The sequence below is a fragment of the Pithys albifrons genome, chromosome 6 (genome assembly GCF_047495875.1).
Source record: "Pithys albifrons albifrons isolate INPA30051 chromosome 6, PitAlb_v1, whole genome shotgun sequence".
Taxonomy (NCBI): domain Eukaryota; kingdom Metazoa; phylum Chordata; class Aves; order Passeriformes; family Thamnophilidae; genus Pithys; species Pithys albifrons.
In genome coordinates, this window is record NC_092463.1 from 49521669 (window position 1) to 49544018 (window position 22350).

Genomic DNA, 22350 nt, shown 5'->3' on the forward strand with positions numbered 1-22350 from the left:
AAAATCCTATACAGAAGGGGAGAAAGGTGCTTGCCCTCAAAGAGCTCAAGAAAGAGATCATGACCACTGAATTATTCCTCTGTCTTGAGCTGTTATCTTATAGGGAACCCAAAAGACAAACAGCCTCAGGAAGCATTCTATTGCTGCCCAGCTCTTTGTGGAGTGCAGAGCAAGGTGGTGTTAAAAACTGAAGCCATCTTTTGGGATGTTCCAGTGTCCTATACACATTGGACTACACACCAATTGTTCTCTAAAACCATAAAACCTGGTACCTTCCACTCCACGTCACCACTGAATATTTCACTTTTAGCAATGTCGACTCTATTCCAGGCCACTGCCAACTTCAGTTCATCCAGATATTCCTGAGCCTCCTGACTCTGACTTTTACAGGCTGGCAAAAATAGAAAATGCAAATAAACTCAGTACTTTACACTTATGTTTAATATAACATAATATTGATACTTGGATTAGCAATACAAGTTTCCTTCAGCTATCACAAATCTGTGGGTTGCTTAACCAGGACCTCTTCACAGGAGTGTTTTCCTAAATTAGAAATGCTATATTCAAAAATAATATTTTTTTCTTGCAGAATTCTCTATTAAACCATTAAGTTGAAATGGCTGTTGGATTTTAAGAGGGACCACGTCCTGCAGAAAGCAGGAGACAGGACTGTCCTCTGGTTTTGCCTTGCTTCAATTAGCACATTAGCAATAGAATGTCTTTCCCCCCGCTCCTGCTAAATTTAGGCTAACACAAACCATTAAGTTAACAGAAGCTGAAATACGTGGCAACACAAGTAATGTCTTCTTCCAGAAAATACAGAGGAGATTTCTTATAGGAGAAATGGATTGTTTCTGAAACCAAGGCAGTTCTGTTCTGCTTGTGGTTGTGGGTTTTGTTTTCTTGCTGGTTTTTTTAATGACTTATAACCTGAATAATATACTTCTCCCGTATATTTCAGTTCTTCTGTAACCTCTACTACTAAGAGAAGCAAGTGTTGAAAGAAAGAAGCGATTAAATTAGTACTACACAATAGCTTGAGATTAAAAAGCAAACAGTAATTTAAAGCAAGGTTACAAGAGCTATGGTAACTGCCACAGTTAATTTGTCAATAAACAAACAAAAGAACAGTGTATCAGAAATGAAATCTGATCCAACAGCCAACTGAACTTGCACTGGAAAAAAAATATTTATTGCACAGAAAGACAAATAAGACAAGCATTACACTGAGCTGTGTTTATTGCTCTTACCTTTTACTAAAGCTTTTAAAATGACTGTGTCTAGTTCTTCTGAACCTTCTTGCTCAAAGTTGTGCAGAGTTAGAAGATGCTGGTGTGAAATAATGTTCTGAATCTATTGGAAGTTGAAACAAAAGTAATTTTGCACATTGTCTTACTGCTTCACGTTAGTGCCCAAGAGCCCAGTGGAGATCACCCATGTAGTATTTCCCAAAAACTTATGTTCTAATTGTAAAACAGGTTTGGCAAGAAGACAAACATTTTTAGTTTACCACATATATAAGTAAACCCTCAGGCAAGAAGGGAGTTACTGCCTTTTCCAAAGTCACCTAGCAGGATAGGAGGAATAGAATTTGGATATCCTGAGGACCAGAGCAGTGCTTTAATTAAAAGATCCTTGCTTAACTCACATTCTTATTTGACTCATAGTCATGCTATAGCCAGCATACCACTAGTTTCATTTTACCTCATCCTGCTTTGACATTTAAGTTTTGCTGTCAGAGTTGTTTATTTAAAAGCCTAGTCTCTAACTCTCCTTTGAGTAACAGTCCTCAAATATTGATATATACAGTAGTCATTCCTTCTGCTTGTATATTTATTGAGTTTTCTTTTTTGCAGTGCAGCTGCACTGAGACTTTGTTAGAGACTGGCAATATTGCTTCTATATGCCTTTCATCCTCTTTTGTTAGTAATCTGACAAAGTTCTTCCTAATGGAATTAGTATGTGGAACTTTTAAAGATAAGGATTACAGCAGGGACTGCAAAAAATAAGTAGTGGACCGGGTCAGGTGGATTCGGTTTATCTCAGAGGCACACAGTGCTCTTCAGTCTTCACATATAGACAATCTTAAAGTGGTTTTTTTTTTCTTCTAAAAGGCGTATGCATAATGGCTTAAATCCAGCAAGTGTACCTCAAGACAATGAGTAAGGAAGATTTGTGAATTTCTTTCATCTTTCCTTTTTAAGAACAATAATACTTTAAGAACAAGCAACTGACAATAGATAGGATAAATCTAAACATGCTCCATTCTGTTTATTCATGCTTATCCACAGCTAAGTTTCCATTTAACAGCTGTAATCATCAATTAGGTTTCTTCTCTCACAGCTGCACAAGTTCCACAGCTGTGGATATAAATAATACTTCATGTCCTACAGAAGGGCTGTGGGGTTCCTGGGTGCTGGCTGTTACTTGAGGAAATAACTGAGGAAAGACAGAGCCCTAAGTGTTCAGCTGAATCAGTCAGAAAACAAAATAGTTTGCATGATAAAATGAGCACTTGATTTTAATGTTAGAAAGGTGACCTGTAACACCAGTGTCAAAGCACTGGAGTACCCAAAACTTCTGAGCAATCTCTTGCCAGACCTGTAGTGAATGGGCTACCAAAGCTACAAATGTTAGGAGCGCTCACTGTTAATGTCCACTGAAGAATGTCCTTCCACAAGAAGCTTTTTGCAGGGAATTTCTCCTTAAATTGCTTTTCGACAGCTTCTGACGTGATAAACTGTGGGTCTTTCATGAACGCAGCTAAGATGTCAGCTGTACCTCCAGACCCTGCTAAGATAAGCCAGGGAGCAGAATTTTCCAAACCGCTGGAAATTTTCTGTAGTTTAAAAAGTACATTTTTAGAATTCATATATGAAAAGATAAAAGGACTTCTAGGAAACTAGGAATAAATGTGTTCCTAAACCAGATACACTATGGAATCGGTCCAGATTCCTCTAAGCTAATATGATTTTTTGGATTCTGTAGCAGGTCATCCTAGTATAGGCCCTTGACTATGTTTCTTTTCATGACATATCTGCTAAGTAGCTAAGCAACCTGATCTGGACAGCAATGCATAACATTTCTTTGACCTTGACTTTTGTTTTTCAGGCTTTTTGGTGTAGCCTTTTTTTCTGTCTAAACCTGGCAATATGTTCTGAAAATAAGGAACTCTGCAGTTATGCAAGACTATGTTCATTCAATTGTAGTGCAGGGTTTTTTCTCTAACTTTGGTGTTAAGTGTTTTTTAAGTTTTATAAAACTGTTGTAGTCTTTGGTGTTTATTGTGCAATTTGTATTTTTAAAAATTATATTTAAAAAATGTGACTGGTTATTCATTCCCAGCACATTCCCAGTAGCTCCAGCCAGTCACCTTTGGTTTCCAAGTCAAGTTGTTCTCTAAAACTTTGAACAGAGGACTTATATGTTGTAATATGTGATTTTTCTAAACCAAAGATATAGGAAACACTGCAATATTTAGCTTCTAGAAAGAAAGCTCAAGAGGTGACATAATTCTAGTTTAAACAGGGAGATTTGTAATACCAGACTGTGTTTTAGCCCAGCTCATAAACTTATGATGAGATACAGAGATTGGAGACTGAAACAAGAAAACATCATCAGAAATGAGTCACTATTCTGAAAGAGGTTACCAGCTTGCATGGTACAGTCTCATCACTTAGAAACTTTAAATTATGGTTAAATTATGTCTCTTTAAAGGTACTGTACTCTGAGAATATTATTTTTTTAAAAAGTAAAGCAGAAATCAAAGATTATCTCCTTGCTAACAGGTTCTTTAAGTTGTAGAATTACTCAGGAAAAAAATCCAAACTGATCCTTCACTGAAGAAGATTTGGGATTGTTAGCAGACAACATTCAAGTCTTCTATTGTACAATGTACTTTTGCTCAGTGGGACTAGGACACTATCATTTTAAAAGGCATGTCTAGCAAACCTGGTCTTGTACTTTCTCTGAGCTCTGGGACAGACAGACAGTTGTCTCATTGTTGCTGGACTCTTTTTTTTGTATGTGTTCCCAAGTAATAGCCAATATTTCTGTTTCACTAGATCTGGAGCTGGCTTGTGTGGGTTTGTTTTGGTTTTGGGTTCTTTTTTCCCAGTGTACAAGCTGGCAATGGAAGACTTAATGATCAGCTAGTGCTTATTCAGAAGGAAGTATTTCTCCCGAACAAATACTGGCAAATTTAATATTAACAGAACTCAGTTCTTAATGGTGTATAGATATGGAATTTGACTTTACGTAAAGTGTCAATATATGTGTTTGTCATCCAGCCAAATTTCCATTAATTACTTGGCACCAGGTAATTTATTTTTCTAAAGCTGAAAACAGCTTCTTACCTCAAGTGTTCCCGGTCCTCCATTTACCAGTAAGCAAAGCACAGGGATCTCAATGCTACCCGTTCCTGTGAAACAGATGGTTTAATTTTTAAGAAGTTAACAGCTTTCACAAAGCTATTGCAGTTTTGTTGACCCCTCAAAAATACTGCTCTTCTTATGTGCTGTTTGGGTGCCTACACAAACATGCAGAACGCAGGCAATTGCAGAAGCAAGCAGAAAAGGAAGACAATAATAACCTGTCAGATAGGGTCATGGTCTGAGATTCAGGATGAAGGCACCTTTGCCTTGGATGTCTTGTGTGATCCCTAGTAAACAGTCCAGACTGTTCTTACCTTAGTACACCTCAGCTGCACAGTATGGATTTTGGCACCTCTGTGTGTCCTACCACTGTTGAATTCTGAAGTTATTATTTTACTGCAAGGCTATCAGGTTATGGAGTAATGGAGCTGCATTCGGTGCGAACAAGATGGTTATGTTTTCAGAGACAGCTACTGTTTACATTAAGGGATAGTTAGAAGTGGAAAGCTGTCAGTTTGTCCCCAGTGTTATGTATGTGCCTCGCACGTGCTGAAAGGTGTAGTGGAATCCAGGAGGAAAGCCTTATAAAAGGAGGATTTAAGAACATGAAGAGGCTGACTGTGTAGACTGGCTAGGGTGAGATGAGTCAGATATGATTTGATAGTAGCCATATACTCTGTTATTCTGCTTAAACAGCTTAAAATTTCATTCAGCACAGTCTAGTGTGATGATTAATAACAACATAATCGGATACTTTTAAAAGAAATGCTAATAAAGTATTTAACATATCATGGCAGTAGGGGCAGAAATTATATCAGCATCCCTGTCCTAAGCCATCCTTCCACAGGGACCCATGTATTTTTAGAGGGTTTATACTGTAACTACTGAAGTCTGTAATCCAAAGGTGACTACAGATTGGCCTGAAGGAGCTCAAAACCGCATTATGAGATGAAAGTGTCTTTCAGCTGGAAGATAAAAGGCATTTGGTCCAAACATTTTTTTAATGTTTCCCTTTGTAGGTCTCCTAGAACCTCATGCAGAGTGCCACTTACTACTTGTTCTGTCTCTTGTGGGATGCCTACAGAGATAATGTTGAACTGAGCTGCAGCCACGATATGATTGGCAAGTAACCTAATTTGTTTTAGTGAATGGGATAGCACTGTCATACTTCTCTAAGGTGATGTTCTTTGAAGAGTAAACTCTGTGACTACAGGTTCCTCAAGGTGTGATTAAGACTTCAAATATTCTTCTTTTACCATAGATTTAGATAAAATTTAGCCAGAGAAGGGGCAGGTGGATTCTGACTTTATGCTGGGAAAGTAGAAAGTCTTTAATTGCAAAGAATATTCAATATATAAAAAATTGCCTCTAAAAGACTTCTAGGTGTTTTCTAAAATAGAGAAATTCTGTGTGACCTTATTAAAGTGTTTTACTTCAGTAAAGTCACATAGCTTTGCTCAGCTTGTATATAAATGATCGTAAATGAATTACATGGATTTTGTTTATAGAAGATATCACTGACTTCAGTATATTCCAGCAAAATACTTGTCATATGAATCAGCATTCTTTGACAGAATATTGTTCCACTGAGATCTGTTCAATCAGATTTGGTTTGCAAGCAGAAAGAAGCTACTTTGTAATTCTCAGCGCGGCAGCCTCAGCCTACCCTTACAGCCCACCTGTTGCCTTTCCTGTATGAGTCACCATGTAAGCATTCTTCAGGTGCATTCATGCTCTCAGGTACATCTGTGCAACCATACTACGGGTTGTGTAATAGAATACATTGAATGCATGCAACTATGAATAAGTGAGCTCTCCCTTCTGGTTCAGCTGTGCTAGCACTGCAAGTATTACAGAAGCAAAGGAAAGGTAAAAGTAATCATATTAGCTCTACAACTGAATTCTTTCCACAAACAGCAGTAGTAGACCTGCCCAACACTCAGTTCTTATTATAAACAAAGGTCACATAGATTCAGATGGGCATTAGTTGCTATGGTGTTTACCCAGGATAGCATTTTATCCTGAAATAAATATGGCTTAAAAGATTTCAGAGGGCTTTGGAACAAGTCTTTTCTTCCAGTGTGGGAGCAATTCAAGACTTTGTGTGTGAGAGGAGATGAAAGTATGAAACAATGAATATCAATCTCTTCGAACCACTGGTTAAGGCACTTGAAGCTGGATATATTTTCCATTTGTTGTGTTTAAGGAAATTTGAGCTATGCTTTGAAGATCAGCTTTGAGCTACATTTAAGGAGATGGAAGAAAAGTCCAGATTTTTGGTTCAAGGATCAGCTTTCTCAGCTTCAGAAGTTACCAAAGTACTCGCTCTTACATAATGACAAATGTGTTTACTTGATCTTGCCTATGGACGCAATTGTCCAACTTGAGAATTGGACTTGCCTTTGATAAGGCCAGGGGCCCATAAGTATCACTGTAATATCAGTATTATTCAAGTTAGCATGCCTGTATAGAACCTACTTACCGCCATATCCAGTACGCTGTTCTGAAATATGCTTTTCCAAGGTCAAACGTAGCTTAATGGTTCCATCTGGCTCATCTGGTGTTACATCGTCCACCAAAATAAAATGGGAATGGTTGTGGTCCAAGGAATATGGTGGGCCTTGAATATTATCATCTGATTGGTAGTGTACAAGACTTTCATTCTAAAGAGAGGAGGAGAGATGTTAGTGTTCTCTGCAAAACCAGGTCCATGTTTTAATATGTTTAATCTCGATTTCTGTGCTGTCTTCACCCTGACATACCACATCACCTGTCAGACACTTGAAAAGACTCTTGAAAAAGGGTAGAGAAGAAGAATGTGTTCCTTCTGAAAGGGGCTGGATTTGAGAGGATTGATAGCTGAAGTCCCTGAAGTTTCCTCTTGGCCTTTGCAAAGTATAGGAACATCAATCACCACGTCAGGATTGTAGGTTTTGGACATGTTTGTTGGACAGATGGAAAGGAGCCATAAGACTTCATAATTGTGGATGGAGCTGTAAAGCCTCAGCTGGTGTAAAGAAGGGCAAACCTATTTGTTTCAGTAGCATTTTGTCCATGTTTTGGCCACTAGATAAGTTAGCTTGCTCTATGTCCATAGCAATTAAAATGCAGCTTTACTTAATTGGCAGGGTTAAATTAAGTCTAATGGTTATTCTCCGTTTGGAAATTGTGTTCTAAAAGACCGAGTGACAGATCTTCTTATCTTTTATTTTGGGTGAGAGGTATTCTATCTTTAAATTATTTATTAGTGATTTTTTGCATAAAATCAGTCTAAGTAAAACAGAACCCCTGTCACAGTCTTTTGTTCTAGGGATTGCACTACATATGGTCTTCCATACACACACGTTTTCCATGGTGTAAATGCTTGGTTAATATTTTCCATTTTCGTAATCACTGTCCTCTTGCTAGTAAGACAAATTAGAAGAACTGTTTAAAAATCTGCATTTCGTTCTGTGATGCCTGTTTTCCAATTCCTACAGCCTTTGAGTTGATGAGCAAACTCAGACTGTCAGCTTGACTATTGTGACTGTGTATTGCATTTTGCTCACCATAATTGTGTGGACACAAACAGGTGTTAAATCCTTTTGAGACATAGAAGTGCAACTGCACAAGTAACCTGGTTGTCGTTAAGGTATGACAGAGAGATTTACATTCAGGTCTTTTGTAGAGCCTTCCTTAATCTCAGCTGTTGGCAGTGTCTGATAGGAGGAGTGAGTGCCCAATTGAATGCTGGGGGAAGTCCAACCCAGAAGTTATCCATGTTCTCCACAGACAAGACTAAGCATGATGCTGCAGAGGCAGTGAAGGAGCTCATAGCAGCACTACTGACGCATAAAAACATGAAGCAACCCAGAGGACAAGCTCCTTCATGTTGTGCATACATAACATGCCCCTATGTCACTTTCTGAAATGAAGCTGCATACAGTCAAACCGGAGAGATCTCTCTCCTTCAAAGCAAGGTGAAAAGGGCTATTATCAGCCATGTTCCTATGGTTTCTTTCCTTGTCAGCAGCTCTGGGAAGAATAGGAAAATCACAGGCTATTCCAGGAAAAACAGCAGTAAACTTGCATGTCCTTTACAAACAGCAAGTGTCACAAATTTCTTTTACCTCCTTCTCTCTGCCTCTCGTTTGTTGGGGAAAGTTTCTTGATACAATTAATTTCCTGCAGATTTTGTTTAGACAGAGGGTGTGCCTAGATTCTGCTGCCATGTAACATTAAGCCTAGTCACCCAAGATCTGACCTTTGACCAGGACCCAGAGGCACAACAAACAATTGAAAAAGGGCCCTGGGGATTTTCCTATTTATTCTCTGAAAATGAGGAAGTGATCTTTCAAGGATGTTTAAAGCATACCATTAGCACAGAAGAGTTCGGAGTGATCCACTGATTTCAGGGCTTGTTTTTCTCCTCGCTAGTGGGGATTGTTAGCTCTATTTTATACAACAAGCTGCTTGTGTTATTGCCAAGTATAAAGAGACTTGGGTTTAAATCAACATCCCTGTCTGCAGTTCCTTTGTTTTGAAGTTACTGACTAAAATCCAAAATGTTTTTGGTGGATGCTATGCCAGAAGTCACAGGGTCAGGAATGCTCTTTACAAAATATTCCTTGACAAAGAATTTGGGCTTTAGTTAAGGGAGAGAAAATCTAGTGCAATAAAAAGACCAGTGAACTTGTTTTTGAGGTGCTGATTGAGAAAGATGCAGATGTGTTTTGATCACTTAACATAAGAGGGAGGTGAAACATTTGCATTTGCAAAAGCAACTTTCCTGAGCAAAATTTACAAACACAATGAACCGAATTCTTTCCTCTGAGGTCCTTTCAGATCAGTTCAGCCACACAAATAGGTTAGTCTTCCAGCTAAAGAGTCCCACCTGGTAGAACACACAGAAAGCTGTCATTGGAAAAAAAAAAAAAAAAGGAAAACCCAATGACAATAAATCACTGATATGGTCTGGCAGTCTTCCAGTTGCTAGCTGGTACTTGCAGGCCTATCTGAAAGAATAGTTAGGTGTGAGTTCAAAAGGCTGCCTTTGTCATTTGTTTCTTAGCTTCTGAAGGGAAGTAAAAACTGTCATTTGTTTTCATTACACACATATTTTATTGTTATAATATTCTGCTTGGGACAGACTGTATATTCAGTGACAAAAAGGTAATGCTACTTTTTTTTTCTTCTTCACTTCCAGGTCAATTTAGCAACTGTTTTGTTGGATGAGGGTTTTTTATTTGTTGGTTTTGTTTTTTTCTTCCCAAGAACTTTGATTTCCTTGAACCAAATTGAGAAGTCCCTATTGCTCTCAATAACTAGGCAAAATCGTGCATGGCGAGTGTTTTTAGCCTGATGTATTAAGCAAGTTTTTGAATATTAGACACCAATTCTGTGGCTATTTAAGAAAATTTTGTCTTGGAATATTTATGTCTGGTGTTCCATAGTAGAAAATATGCTTATTACAGTATTTATATTATAGCCTGGAGTAAGTGCTTCTGCAGTAAGTGGAGAAGGCAAAAACACATTAAAGGTACCGTATTCCATGTGAGTTTCGTGACGTCCATCCTTGCGCTAATGCCTAATGTCGCCACCTGCTGGATATTTCTAGAATTGCTGCCGCGTGTTCTGAGCGCAGAGGGCACAGACTCCCTGGGTTCTGACGTTCTTTTTGCTCACACACACACAGTTTAAACTCCACAGGGTTTTTTGTTTATTTTTTAAGTTATATCAAAGTTGTTCTGCCAACTACTTCCAAACTTTGTAAAGATGCAGCTTATATCTGAACAATCCTGTTTCAGAAGTAGAAAAAGTGAAAAGTACCTTTGTGTTGTCCAGAATTTCTCTATGCTGAATTTTTCTGAGTGATGTTATTCCTATGGCAATCACGCTTACTTTGGATGAAGTACTAGCCAGTGCAAGATCTCGGACTGCTTGCACTAAGTGTCTTGTTATTCCTACACGTAAAGCACTGGTAAAAATCCAGGCACCTGAAATTATTTTTTAAAACAGTTAGATAATTTCTTTGTAATCGAACATGTTTGTGTGTCAAGTAAAATTACTTGCAGTACTGGATTTAAAGGTTTTTTTTCAGGTAGCTGAAGTGAAAACACTATAACTTTTAGAATTAAAATACATACAAAGTATAAAAGACTTTAATAAGGAAAACAAGAAGAAATTATATGCCCAAGCAAACATTCTTCACATATCATGTGATGCAATGTTGCCATCTTTACTCTAATATTAATAAGCTCATCAATAATGCTGTGTCCACTCTAGAGTCGCTGTCTAAACATGAGCAGACACATCACTGGACCAGGCAGTTCTGACTGTTTTAAGAAGAAGAGCAAAGGGATGGAGTGAACAGAAATTGTTGGCTTGAACTGAGGACTAAACAGCCCCATGTAATCACCTCTTAGCAGTAGATCTTGGGCATAACCTGCCTAATCTGAACTTCTCTTATTCTTGTGTGTGTGGAGAGTGAATTCTTCAGGGTCGTAGAATTTACATCACTATTGTTATGGTGACAAGAAATTTGGAGAACTCTGGGTAAACAGGTAGTTGGCCTTTTTCAAATATGTAACATAAAGAAATCGGAGATCTTGATGCTGTCCAATCTTAAGTACAGAAGGCAGATGGAGCTAGAAAATATCTGTGTGGCACAAAAGTACCTAAAAGAGCTTTGGTGCTGGGTTTTTTCCTTTACAAAACACAAAACTCTTACAATCTTGTCTGAAACAATGAAGCTATACCAAGAAATTGCTGAAAAATGCTCACAGATATTTTTACTTTGTTTTGTAGGTATTTTCATAAAGCTATGAAGAAAAAAATGTCATCTTACATGAAAGTCACTTCCATGCCTGTTTGCAGACATTGGACGGTTTGGTTTTGTTCTTAAATGCTTTTCACTACTCTTGCCATTCATTTGAACAGCCAGGGAGAAAGTGAGCTGATTTACTTTGTGTTATACATTAACAATGTCTTTTAGTTAATCTTGAAACCAATCATAGGCACTTTGACTTAAAAAGTCTGTTCAACTCTTAGCTTTAAAGAAAACAAGTTTCAAGAAGTAAAAACTGCTGTAGCATAATTTTGACTGTTAGCTAAAAAGTGAGAATGGAGAAAGCAAGAATTCTTATTTTTGACCTAAACTCACTCTTGTTGAAGTCAAATTGCTCTGTTCTCTTAAGAATTATTTTGTTATGGCATCAAAGAGGGGAAGCTTATTTGGTCCCATGTCATGCTTCTTTCTAATCTCATCTCTGAGGGAATAACGTCAGGTAATTTTATACTTCAGAAAGGGTTGCCTACAGTAATTTGGTTCAAAACAACTTATTTTTGCTACTATAATACAATCACTCTTATGTCCAAAGGTATTTGAATTTCCAAAAATAATCAGGTGAACAGGTCCATTGTCACTAGCAGATTACTGGATGCTAGCTGTGAGAATTCAGCAGGAATAAAAATTCCTTCTTTAAAACCTAATGCACTAACCTGTGCTTTGAGCTGCCTTTATAAGTCCTTTTTTTAAGGTGTCTCGTAGCCAAGGCTTCATCTGGAAATTTTCTTCTTCCCCTACTAAAGACACAACCAAATTGGGAACAGGTAGCTTCCATTTGTTGAGCATAACTTCAAATATAATTCCAGGGTGGATGGTACTCGGGACCTTTATAAACTTCAAAAAACAAAACCCCAATGAATAATGATAGGACAGTAAGATACAGTAAAGAGATTGTTGTTGGTAAATACAAAGGGGAATTATCATAAACTTGGTTATCTAAGAAAAAAACATTTGGGCAAGAGCTGACAGAGAATTAAATGCTAGAATGAGTTTAGTAGGCTTCTGTATAATTGCCATCTCAATAATTGGGTCAGTTCCATGGGATAGTTCTGTCTTGCAGACTGACATATTACACTCTCCTTTAATGCTGCTGCTTCGGTTTCATGGCAGTCTAGGAAATTCCACAAATTTCTTTGGTGTTTCTTGTTTCTGCACAAGCTGAAATATTTGCTTGATTTCATGTCTGTTTTTCAAGGACACATTACATGAATCTATTGTTTCTCTCAGTTCTGTATATATTTTGGCTTTGTGCTTAAGACTTTATGATGAAACAAAATCTTAAGGCAGATTTCAGGAATTCCTAGGAAGTCCTTTTGCTCTAGCACTAATATATGCATGGGAGTAGTGAGGAGATGGACCTGTCCATGTACATCCTTCTCTGCATATTAGCAGAACAGTGAGAGAACTTTAAGGAAAATTTTGAAACAGCTCAAAAATGTTTAAAATGTTGAAATCCATAGTGCTTATTTTTTGGAAGAAAGAGGTTAAAAGAAGGAATGATGCAACATGAAGGAAGTAGGGCACATAACTGATTTTTTTTTTTTTTAAGGGAAAAGTTATCAACTGTACTTGTAGTGTGTTACTGCAAACCAAGTAATTGATAGGCCATATTTTAAACCACATTCATGTTCAGGAAGGTATTATCCCTACTTTGAGTACAATGTGGCGCTTCACACTGTGGCACTTTGACCCTTACTGTTACAGTCTCAACATTTAATGCTAAGAAGTAACAGCTTAACAACTGGAACAGCGTTACAGGGTTAAAATTCCTCAGGGTCATACCTTTCCATGTTTCTTCCCAGAAGCTGTGAAGTCTATTTCTCCTATGCAATATGGTAGTTCTCTTTTGAAAGTTTCCTCTCTGTCACTGCTGCAGAGCTTGGTTTCCATTTCATCCATTGAATTTGTAAGGTGATTGAGCAAGTAGACCAAGATGTACACTGAGATGACAGAGACCTGGAAAATGAGAAGATATTTAAATTGTAGAGGCCACAAAATCCACTAGCATACATCTAGATGAGGTTTTAGTCAAATATTTTACTTTGCTTGTAATGTTCAGCTAAAATTGGAGGTCTTTGTACCAAATGCCAGGCATTATATATATAGGAGGAGGCAGATTCCACACCAACACTATGTAACTTAGATTACAAAAAAGCATGAAGGAATAAGCGTCCCTCAACTCTCATTTAGTGGGCAGAAAGCTGACTTGCAAGGGGCAGGAGCTTGCAATGTGTCCAAAGTCATGTGGGGTGTCTCAGAGCTCAAAGGTGACCCTAATTCTACAAGAGAGAAAGAGAAGTCTCAGCCACCGACAGTTTCAAGCAAGAGTAGAGCTGTGTCACTGTCTGAGTCATGGTTTCTTGATGTCATGCCTCATGCTACTGTGACTTACATTACCTGACATGAATGCTAAATAACTAAGTGATGATGTTGTCTTTGTCTGAAAAAAACATTAGGAGGGATTTACTCTCTATTTGCTGTAAGAATAGGCTATTTATCCATAAGCCAAAGTATTTAAGGCCAGGCTGTACTCGACAGGAACATACAGTTCAAAAACACAGGTGTTTTCCCCTATTTGTGGCTACAGAAATGACAGCAAGTGATTTGTCCTAGGGCAAAGGTCATATACCAAGTTGTTCGGCTTTACGTGAGACACTGGAAAGGTCTGCTTGCTTTTCCTATGTTCCAGCTTGGCCGCACTGACAGAATTATGAAGTAAAAAAAATACAGATTTCAACTTGTATATGCCTTATTTTGTTTCTTTTCAAAACAAAAGCAATGAAATAGCTCTCTCCCTTCTGTCTTCATCTGTATATTCAAGTACATAGTCTTTTAAAAAAGACCCTTGTGATACTAATCCAGCAATGGTAATTAACCCTGCAATAATCTTTATTTCCTAGTCCAAAAGATTTCTTGTGGAGTTTAAAGTGGGTCAAACTACCAAGTCTCGTGGGTCTATTAGAAAGTTTCCCTTGGGCTGAGAAGTCTCCTAGGAGCCTGCATCCTGCCTGCTTCACCACCGATGCCTTTGTATTTTCTTCTCTTCTGTTTTCTATGAAAACGTTGCTTGGAGTTGCCTTTTTTCCTCCAATCTGCCTCTGAAAAGTGGTTATGAACCCTCTCATGATTTGTTTCCTCTACAACTATGGCTCACCTCTGTATCCACCCCCAAACTTCTGTTGGAGATCAGTGCTTTGAAGGTGCTTGTTCTCATTCTCCCTGCCTGCTTGCTACTCATTTCTGGAGAGAACGAAGTGTTGATTGTGAACACTAAGATATCAGACTACTCTGATGAAGAGTCTTACCTAAAAGAATTTCTTTTGGATCCTCAATAAAGGTAGTCACAGCAAAGCCCACCTTTTTGTTTGAGTCCACTTTTCCATTGGAGATGCAGCTTTATCTCATAAGAGCATTGAAGAGAGTATTCTGGGAAAAAATAGTTAATACATAGTAATAATACATTTTGTCTGTTATAAAGTGCAGAAAACACTTCCTGGAACTTGCTGACAGAACAAAGGATTCAATTAGAAATAATTATGCAGGACTGCTTTTCCAGGGTACATTAATCACTCTTCATCACTGTCATAGATGGTACGTATTTATTTATAGCCACACACAGGCAATGAACTTGGAATAGATAGTAATTTACAAAGTCATCTCATGGTTAATTTGGCCTCAACTGGTTAATTTTAAGTCCAGTTCTAGATCTTAGCTTGCAAAATTCTCTCACATGGTTATCTATGACTTCTCTTTTGGAATAAAGACACTAGGCTGCTGAGATTTATAAGGATTCTTGCATTTGGGAAATGATTTTTTTTTCAGAAATAGCACGTTATTTGATTTTCAGTTTAGGAATTTTGGTTCTCAGTGGTAGTGAACAACAGTGAAGGAGATAAAAATAGGTACGGCACAGAAACAGAAGTTTTGTTCACAAGATTTTATAAGGCTGAAAAATGAGGAAAACACTGATAACTGGGACTGCATAAGGCATCACCTTTTTTTGTTTGTTTTTTTTTTTCTTTTTTTCAATCAAGCAGTCTCTGAACCATGATATTAGAGACTGAGAGCTTATTTTGGGGAAGTATAACTTCATCTTTCCATCCTGTTCTTATACCACTTCTTCAGCATCCCTGTAGGCCACTGTTTATGACAGGATACAGAGCTATATGGAATTTGTCATGATCTTCTACAGCTGTTTTTCTGTTCATATTCCAAGGCAGGAAATTCTTCAAGCATCAAGAGCAGAAAAGCAGTACTGACAGAATAGCAAAACAAGTCCAAAAATTATGCAGAATTCTGAATAGTATCCATGCAGCTCTATTGTGTAGCCAAATATGGAACTGAGACTACACTAGATGAGATCCTGGACTACTAGGGAGTGATATTTCTAAGTTTCCTTGACAGTTTTTCTTGGTTTATCTTCTACCTTCTGTTTCACTTCTAAGGGATAAATAATGTGACTTTCAGTATGATTGCAGTAATGTACAGGTACAAGTGTTCTGTGTCAGTGCACTGTTCTACCCAATGGTGCTAATAGAGCAAGCAAATGTTGCTTTGATATTTAAAAGGGTGGGAAATAAGATTTTAAAGGCTGCTCTATAGATACTACACTGTAGTGAAAAAAACCACCTTATCCTTTCTGTGATTCTATGATACAATGAATATTGCAAAATCACCAGAAGAAACCTGCTGCAGAAGGTTTGTAGATATGATTCTTAAGCAAAAGACTGATCACATTCAATGTTTTCTTACCTTCCTCTATAAGCTGTCTCAGCTATGGCAGTGTAACCGCTCACTGTTTGGGGCAGAATCACCAAACACTGCATGGAATCTGTTCAAGGTCTGCGTGTAACCTTAACACCACTTTGCACTGCAGTGGAGCTTCAGTACATACTGATCAGTCAGCACACAGATTGCGTTATGTCCCTAATATGTATTCAAAAGAGGATATAATCAGCTCTGTCATTTCCTCCTGGATTGTCAAGACTTCTGTTCTTAAAAAGCATGTGGATATCTCACCCAAAGTCTTCTAATAAGTGAAGTAAGTATGTATTAACAAACTATATAATTAACAAACTGATAAAGTTTCAGTTTTTTGGACTGCTTTTCTCTTGGATTTAATTCAGTCTTGTTCTGCTTGGTTTCAGCTTTCACATGAGTCTCTAGTGGTTTCAGGGACTATTGCTTTGAGACTTCAGGGTGTACTAGATTGCAAGTGTGTCAGGTCACAGTAATTGGGTCAAATCCCTGTGGTCAAAGTCATGACATACCACTGCATTCAGCTTAACTATAGTCAGCTTACATCATGGTAACGTCACAGCTTATAGTTTAATTGCAAGGGTCTGGAATAAGCCCTTCCCTTGGGAAAGAATAGGCAGATAGCCAGAAAGAGAGCAGAGTCTAAGCACTTTTTGGATCAAAACCAATGGGGTATGACCAGTATTTCATCATTTTCTGCCTTTTCATATTAACTCTTTTTAGTTAAACTTTTTAGAAATTTCCAAGATTTTTTTAAATCCTAATAATTAAAGGTTTTACCTGCTGCATTATCTATGAGAATGCCATTGTATTAAATTTAATAAAAAGATTGCTTAAAAGCAAGAAATTGGAAATGCTCAGGGGTGAGGGGGGAAAAAAAGCCACAAAAGTCATGCCTGCTCCAACATGTGCATTCGTATTTTAAATTTTATGTATATATCAGGCAATCTTACTTTAGTTCTGGTTCAGAATTAAGTATGTATTTTTCTCTACAGACTGCTGCTACATATATAAGTTTGTAGGTCAAAGTCTGTCCTAGATGTTCCATTGACTATAAATACAAACATCTATGAAAAGAATGTACCTCTAATGATTACCAGATTTGAAATATAACCTAGAAAACTATTTCTAACTAGCAAAGCAAGTTAAGACAGTTATGAAGAAAAGACAATTGCCAGTTCCACCTACATGTGGAAATGTGAGTCAATATCATTTACATTAGGGATGGCCTAATGGCCAATGGAAATCATTCCAAGTGTCAGCCAGTCTCATGAATCATTATTTCTTTAACCTTGTAAACAGGAGCTGTAAGAATTGTATCATTGTACAACAAGTGCTTGTGATGTTGGAGCTTGCAGGTCCTAATGCTCTTTAGTCCTTAATTTTGGATGTTTGTAACTTCTGGTTTGGGCATTCTAGATTTATGGGGTGTAGGAAATTGGCAGGGAGGTATGATTTCAGGGGGGCAATTGTGATAGCTCTAAGGAAACTCTACAAGGAGGAACCTTGCAGAGATTCCTTTCTGAAGGACTTATCCAGAAAAAGTGATGAAATCAGAACACAGACAAACATTTTGACACCTATGTTCGTTCCCTTCTGGACTATTCTCCCTCCTGTCTCTCCTTCCACTTCCCCTCTCTGCCATACCTTCTCTATCCAGTGTCCTTCTCCCCGGCAGCTTCTCGCACTGTGTGCCACAGCTTACCACAGTCTCTTCCCAGCTATTTCCACTGCCACTTAGCCCACTATGAATGTGCATCTCTACTTCTTTGTATGGTAACAAATGACAGATGGTTCACCTCCAGATGGATAAAAAGAATGTGGGTCTGTTTAGTTCTTCCTTTAGATTTTAACCAGGATTAGGCTGTGGCCATGGAAGGAAGAGAGGTCAGAACTGAGCCCTTCAAACATATCTTTTAAAAATGGGCCCAGTCAAGGGATGGCTTGACCTGAATTTTTGTCTTCAGGGACAATGGCTTGATTAAGAGAGTAGGCGTATGGTAGTCATTAGGTCTCAGAACTACTAGGAATCCTCCTTCATACTAGTACACTAATCAGCAGGCTGGGACACACCCTGACTTTTAATTACTATCAGATTCCTCCACTCATTCAAAGTGTACATTTGACTATGTATGTGAAATGATTAAACACAGTAATACAGGAGGCCCAGTACCGTAGATGGTAAATCAGTCAGGAAGCCTCCCCTTCCCTTAAGTTTCAGTGGCAGATGGAGCAAACCCATTGATTTATAAACTTAAAAGTACGCTTTCATGTGGAGCAAAAGAAAACTACACCAGTTCCTGTGTCCTTACCTAGTGCAGGGTGAGCTAACAACCCTAACAATAAATAAGTCTTAACTATTGGTCAGGAAAAGAGAGGGCTCACACTAAATGAAGCAAATAGTAAGATGGAAAACCCCAACAGAGGTATGAACTTTGCTTGAGCAGGAACAGTCAGCTTCCATCATATGTAACAGGATAGCATTTGCTAAATTGCAGCCCTGTTGGAAAGGATCTAAGGGTTACAGGCAAAGCAAATGTAATGCTGTGCTGTTCTTGCAAGACAGAAAAGACATATAGGACAATAAACAGCCTGTGTTAAGTCACTGAGCTGTTCATCAGAACAGCTTTAGCTGCAATATTCTGTTTGGATTTGAGTGCCAGTTTCAAGGGAAATACAGACCAGCTGGAGAAGGTTAGAGAAGAAGCAACAAGAATAGAGACCTTGCGCTAAAAGAGAACGAAGGCTTGAGCAAATGAGAATTGTGTAACCAAAAGCAGAGAAGACTCCAGGAAGGGAAAAAAGAGAATGTAACAGTCTACCAGTGCAAAAGGATGACAGGAAAGATTTGCTGTTTATATTTGTGTCTAGGACAGCAAGCAACAGGCCCAAGGGAAGAATGGAATCAAGGTTGCCTAGGGACACAGTAGTAACCACGCTTAGAGAAATACTTCCTTGGAAAGAAGGAAACCTTTATACTGCTGGTTAGGGAACAAGAAAAGCAACCAGGCTGCAGTCCTTGATTGTCATGCCATCTGTATATTGTGACCCAAAGAACCTGACCTTTACGTGCACATTATTGCAACCCTATGAGCAGGATACGAATTGTTGGCTCTGAAACTCAAGATACACATACACTTATATAACTTTTCTAATGGAAATGCTCCTACTGACTTTAATGCAAGTCCTCACTCAAGGAAAACTGCATGAGTGAGTTTACTGGGCCAGTGCCAGCAACAGTGTAATGGAATTATTTGCTTCCAATAGTAGCCACAGTTTTATTCCTGTTTTGAATTAAAATATAATAAATATGAAGAACAAAGCAGATGCAGGGATCAGAATGAAGAATACTAGAGAAATAAGGGCACAGTAAAGATTCCAGAGTTCATATTCAGTTTCAGCATGTGCTTGAAAACTGAATTGGATGGACTTTAACTAGTGTGTATGTTTAAATGTGAAGAAACAAAACCAGTATTTCAATCAAAGGTAAATGCAATGGAGAGAGGGAAATATGGGAAGACCTTAACTAGAATAACTAGAATTAACTAGAAGGGAAAAAATATCTAAAACTGTTGTGGGAATCCCAAAACATAATATGAAACAAATTGAAGTATTTTCTAGGGAAAATAAATGCCTGTGTATCTGTGTGAGACACTGATGTATATACACCTATGTACAATTGCACACATTATCTTACTTTTATTTATGTTGCAGCTCTGGAAAATGTTTTTCAGGAAGTAGCACACTCAAATTCTGGTAACGATGCATGAAACTATTTCTGCATCACAGCCTAATGACAAAGCAGAATCATCTGCCATGACTGCCAAGGAATTGCTAAATAAAGCATAAAGACCTCAGGGTGGTGAAACACACCAACAGAAATCATGGCCAGCTGTCCTGCCTAGAACTTTGCTATACCTGTAACAAATACATCTTTGAGAATTGCACAAATAGAAAAAGGGAACAAAAGAAACGTAACTGTCACAGCAAGTACAACTTGAACTGTAGTATGCTACACTTCTCTTACAGTCAGACAGGAGGGCTAAGAAAAGCCATTAACTGACAGAGATGAGAGCTGGAGGGATGCAAGGATAACATATGGGAAGGTTTTTCCATACTTTAACTAGAACAGAGACAGAGAGACGCTAGTTCAGATTGACAGCAACCTTGGGAATGTGTTCAGTAACCAGAGGTTTTATGAGTTGTTAGACACAGGGCAGACAGGAAATGAGGAACTTGAAGTAAAATCATGGAAAGAAGTGAAGCATAGAAGTGGTATAGTAAAATAGAAGTTTCGGTCAAGTTTCCAGATATGTTTATGTGAATTGGCCCCACTAGAAGCTTTCAAAAACTTCTGTATTGACAGTTTTCCTTTCTAGAAGAGCACTTGCTAAAGAATATTGAATATCAAGTAATTCCTCATTACTGTATCTGTGCATAGTCAAAAATCAGAATAAAATGAATGAAGAGGAAAAAATCATTTAAAAAATCTCCATCAACAACAGCAAGCTATAAATAGACATGTGGAATGAGAGTCTTGTTACTGAACAAGCACAGGCTTTGTTTGAATATGTCAAGGGTACGCCTCTGGAGCTGGATGCTTCCTGTAATTGCCAGGACACAAGGATGTGAAGCAAACCAACTGTTCAGAGGAGTCTTCTCATTTGTCTCTTGGACAGTGGGTTATTGCTTTGGTTTGGTTATGGATAGCACCAAGCTTTTAACAAATGAGTGTGCAAAACGCTAAGGCAAATATAGGTACTTCGTCCTTTTTGTTTCTAGCTTCATTTGCTTAACAAAGTAGAGAGCACCAGAGGCTATTTGAATAATGTGTACTTTTAGTGAATCTGCAGAAATTTGCATATAGATGTCAGCCAGTGAATTTCATAGAAGTGGATTTATTCCGAGGAGAAAACCTGAGGGGGCGGAGAGGTGGTAAAAGGCAAATGTAGACATCAGGGATGTAAACAATGTAAGGAGCAGATGGATCTGATGAGAGACAACACACAGCAAGACTTTTCCGTTAGAATAAAGGAATTGGCAGTGCTTGCACAGCACATTGTATATGAGCATGGGGAGAGGTTGACACTAGTTTCAAATACTCCTGGACCTTCACTGCTCTGTTCCCACAGCAGGCATGTTACTTTGAAGTTGTGCCAGAACAACTCTTTGTGTGGCCTCACAGTGAATTAGACTCAATTCATCATAAAAAGAACTCACTTTTGCCAGGTCATTTTTTCAGCAAAATCGGGTCATTAATGTGGTATACAGACTGCCACACAAACTCCTGAAAATAATGTATTGTGAAATCACAGCCATAGTTCATACTGAAAGAAAATACAAGAAACTGGGAGTGGTTCTAATTCAAAACAAGTGCTTCAGGAAGGGCAATGTACAGACAACTGATACAGGGACCCCTCAAGAAAATGGATTCTATCCTGTCTCCATAGAATCATAATGGTCTTTACTAATTTTTAATCAGACCTATACTAACTTTGTGTTTTCTATTAATTTTGATTTTAGCTTGTGCCTTAGTCTGTCAGTTATCTTAACCAGGTATAGCTTTAGACAAAGAGGAATTTAACCCTGTAGCTGTAAGATGAATTTTAAGAAATAAACCGAAACCTTGTTTAGATTAGAGGCTAAGCTGTAAGAAACAAATCAGAAAACCTGTCTAGGTTGAGGCTTGAAGCTGTAACATTGTTTAGTTGAAAGGAAATACAGGGCTGCAGAGATAGGAGCAGCGCATTAGATCTGTTAAAAGTCACCCAAAATACACTGCTTAACTTTGGGGAGGTGTTATCAGTTATAAGTATATAAACATAGAAACACAAAAGTCTCGTTGAACATGTCTTTGGTGGAACTATATCCCATGTTCCCAGCACTGAATAAAAGGAAGAATTTTGTTCTATTCTATTGGATTTTATTGTTTCTTAACTCCCAATGCAGACAAAACCATACCTGAAAATTTTAGTCGAAGCTGGATGGTACATGGACGCTGGCAAATAAGTACTGTTGAAAGCAAAGGACACAAAAATACAACTGAAGCAAAAGTATTAGAAAATATGAAGGACTGCCACTTGAAAAATGGCAAGACTTGAAATAACCTAGTGTGGTTTTCCACAGATCAACTTGTTAGGATCTTAATATATCATACTTGTAGAATCTGCAGAAAGTCACATATGTTTCTCTTTATGCCAACAGCTGACTTCACAAAAGTAGCTCCTAGCACTAAGCTAGTACCAATCTTTACAAGTTATGCTAAAATAATGTTTACTTCTATTCAAGTTTGTCATCTGTGCAATTTTTTGGTTGCCATTTCATGCCTGTAACCATGCATTCTTTTATAGAAAAGAGCAACTTTTACAGTTAAAAAACCCCTTTGCTATGTTT

At 38.0% G+C, this 22350-nt stretch overlaps 1 protein-coding gene across 1 annotated transcript in view; it reads right to left on the reverse strand.

The window, feature by feature from the left end:
• The window catches only part of TRPM5 (transient receptor potential cation channel subfamily M member 5), a 36361-nt gene extending 23263 nt beyond the window's left edge, over nucleotides 1-13098 (reverse strand). Inside the window, exons 1-8 of the mRNA XM_071558807.1 lie at nucleotides 12982-13098; nucleotides 11853-12033; nucleotides 10182-10348; nucleotides 6856-7036; nucleotides 4356-4420; nucleotides 2648-2839; nucleotides 1251-1353; nucleotides 273-391 (exon numbers count right to left, since the gene is read on the reverse strand). Of these exons, the coding sequence (XP_071414908.1) occupies nucleotides 273-391; nucleotides 1251-1353; nucleotides 2648-2839; nucleotides 4356-4420; nucleotides 6856-7036; nucleotides 10182-10348; nucleotides 11853-12033; nucleotides 12982-13098 (1125 nt within the window). The remainder of the gene's footprint in view (nucleotides 1-272; nucleotides 392-1250; nucleotides 1354-2647; nucleotides 2840-4355; nucleotides 4421-6855; nucleotides 7037-10181; nucleotides 10349-11852; nucleotides 12034-12981) is intronic.
• Between the last annotated feature and the right edge of the window lie 9252 nt (nucleotides 13099-22350).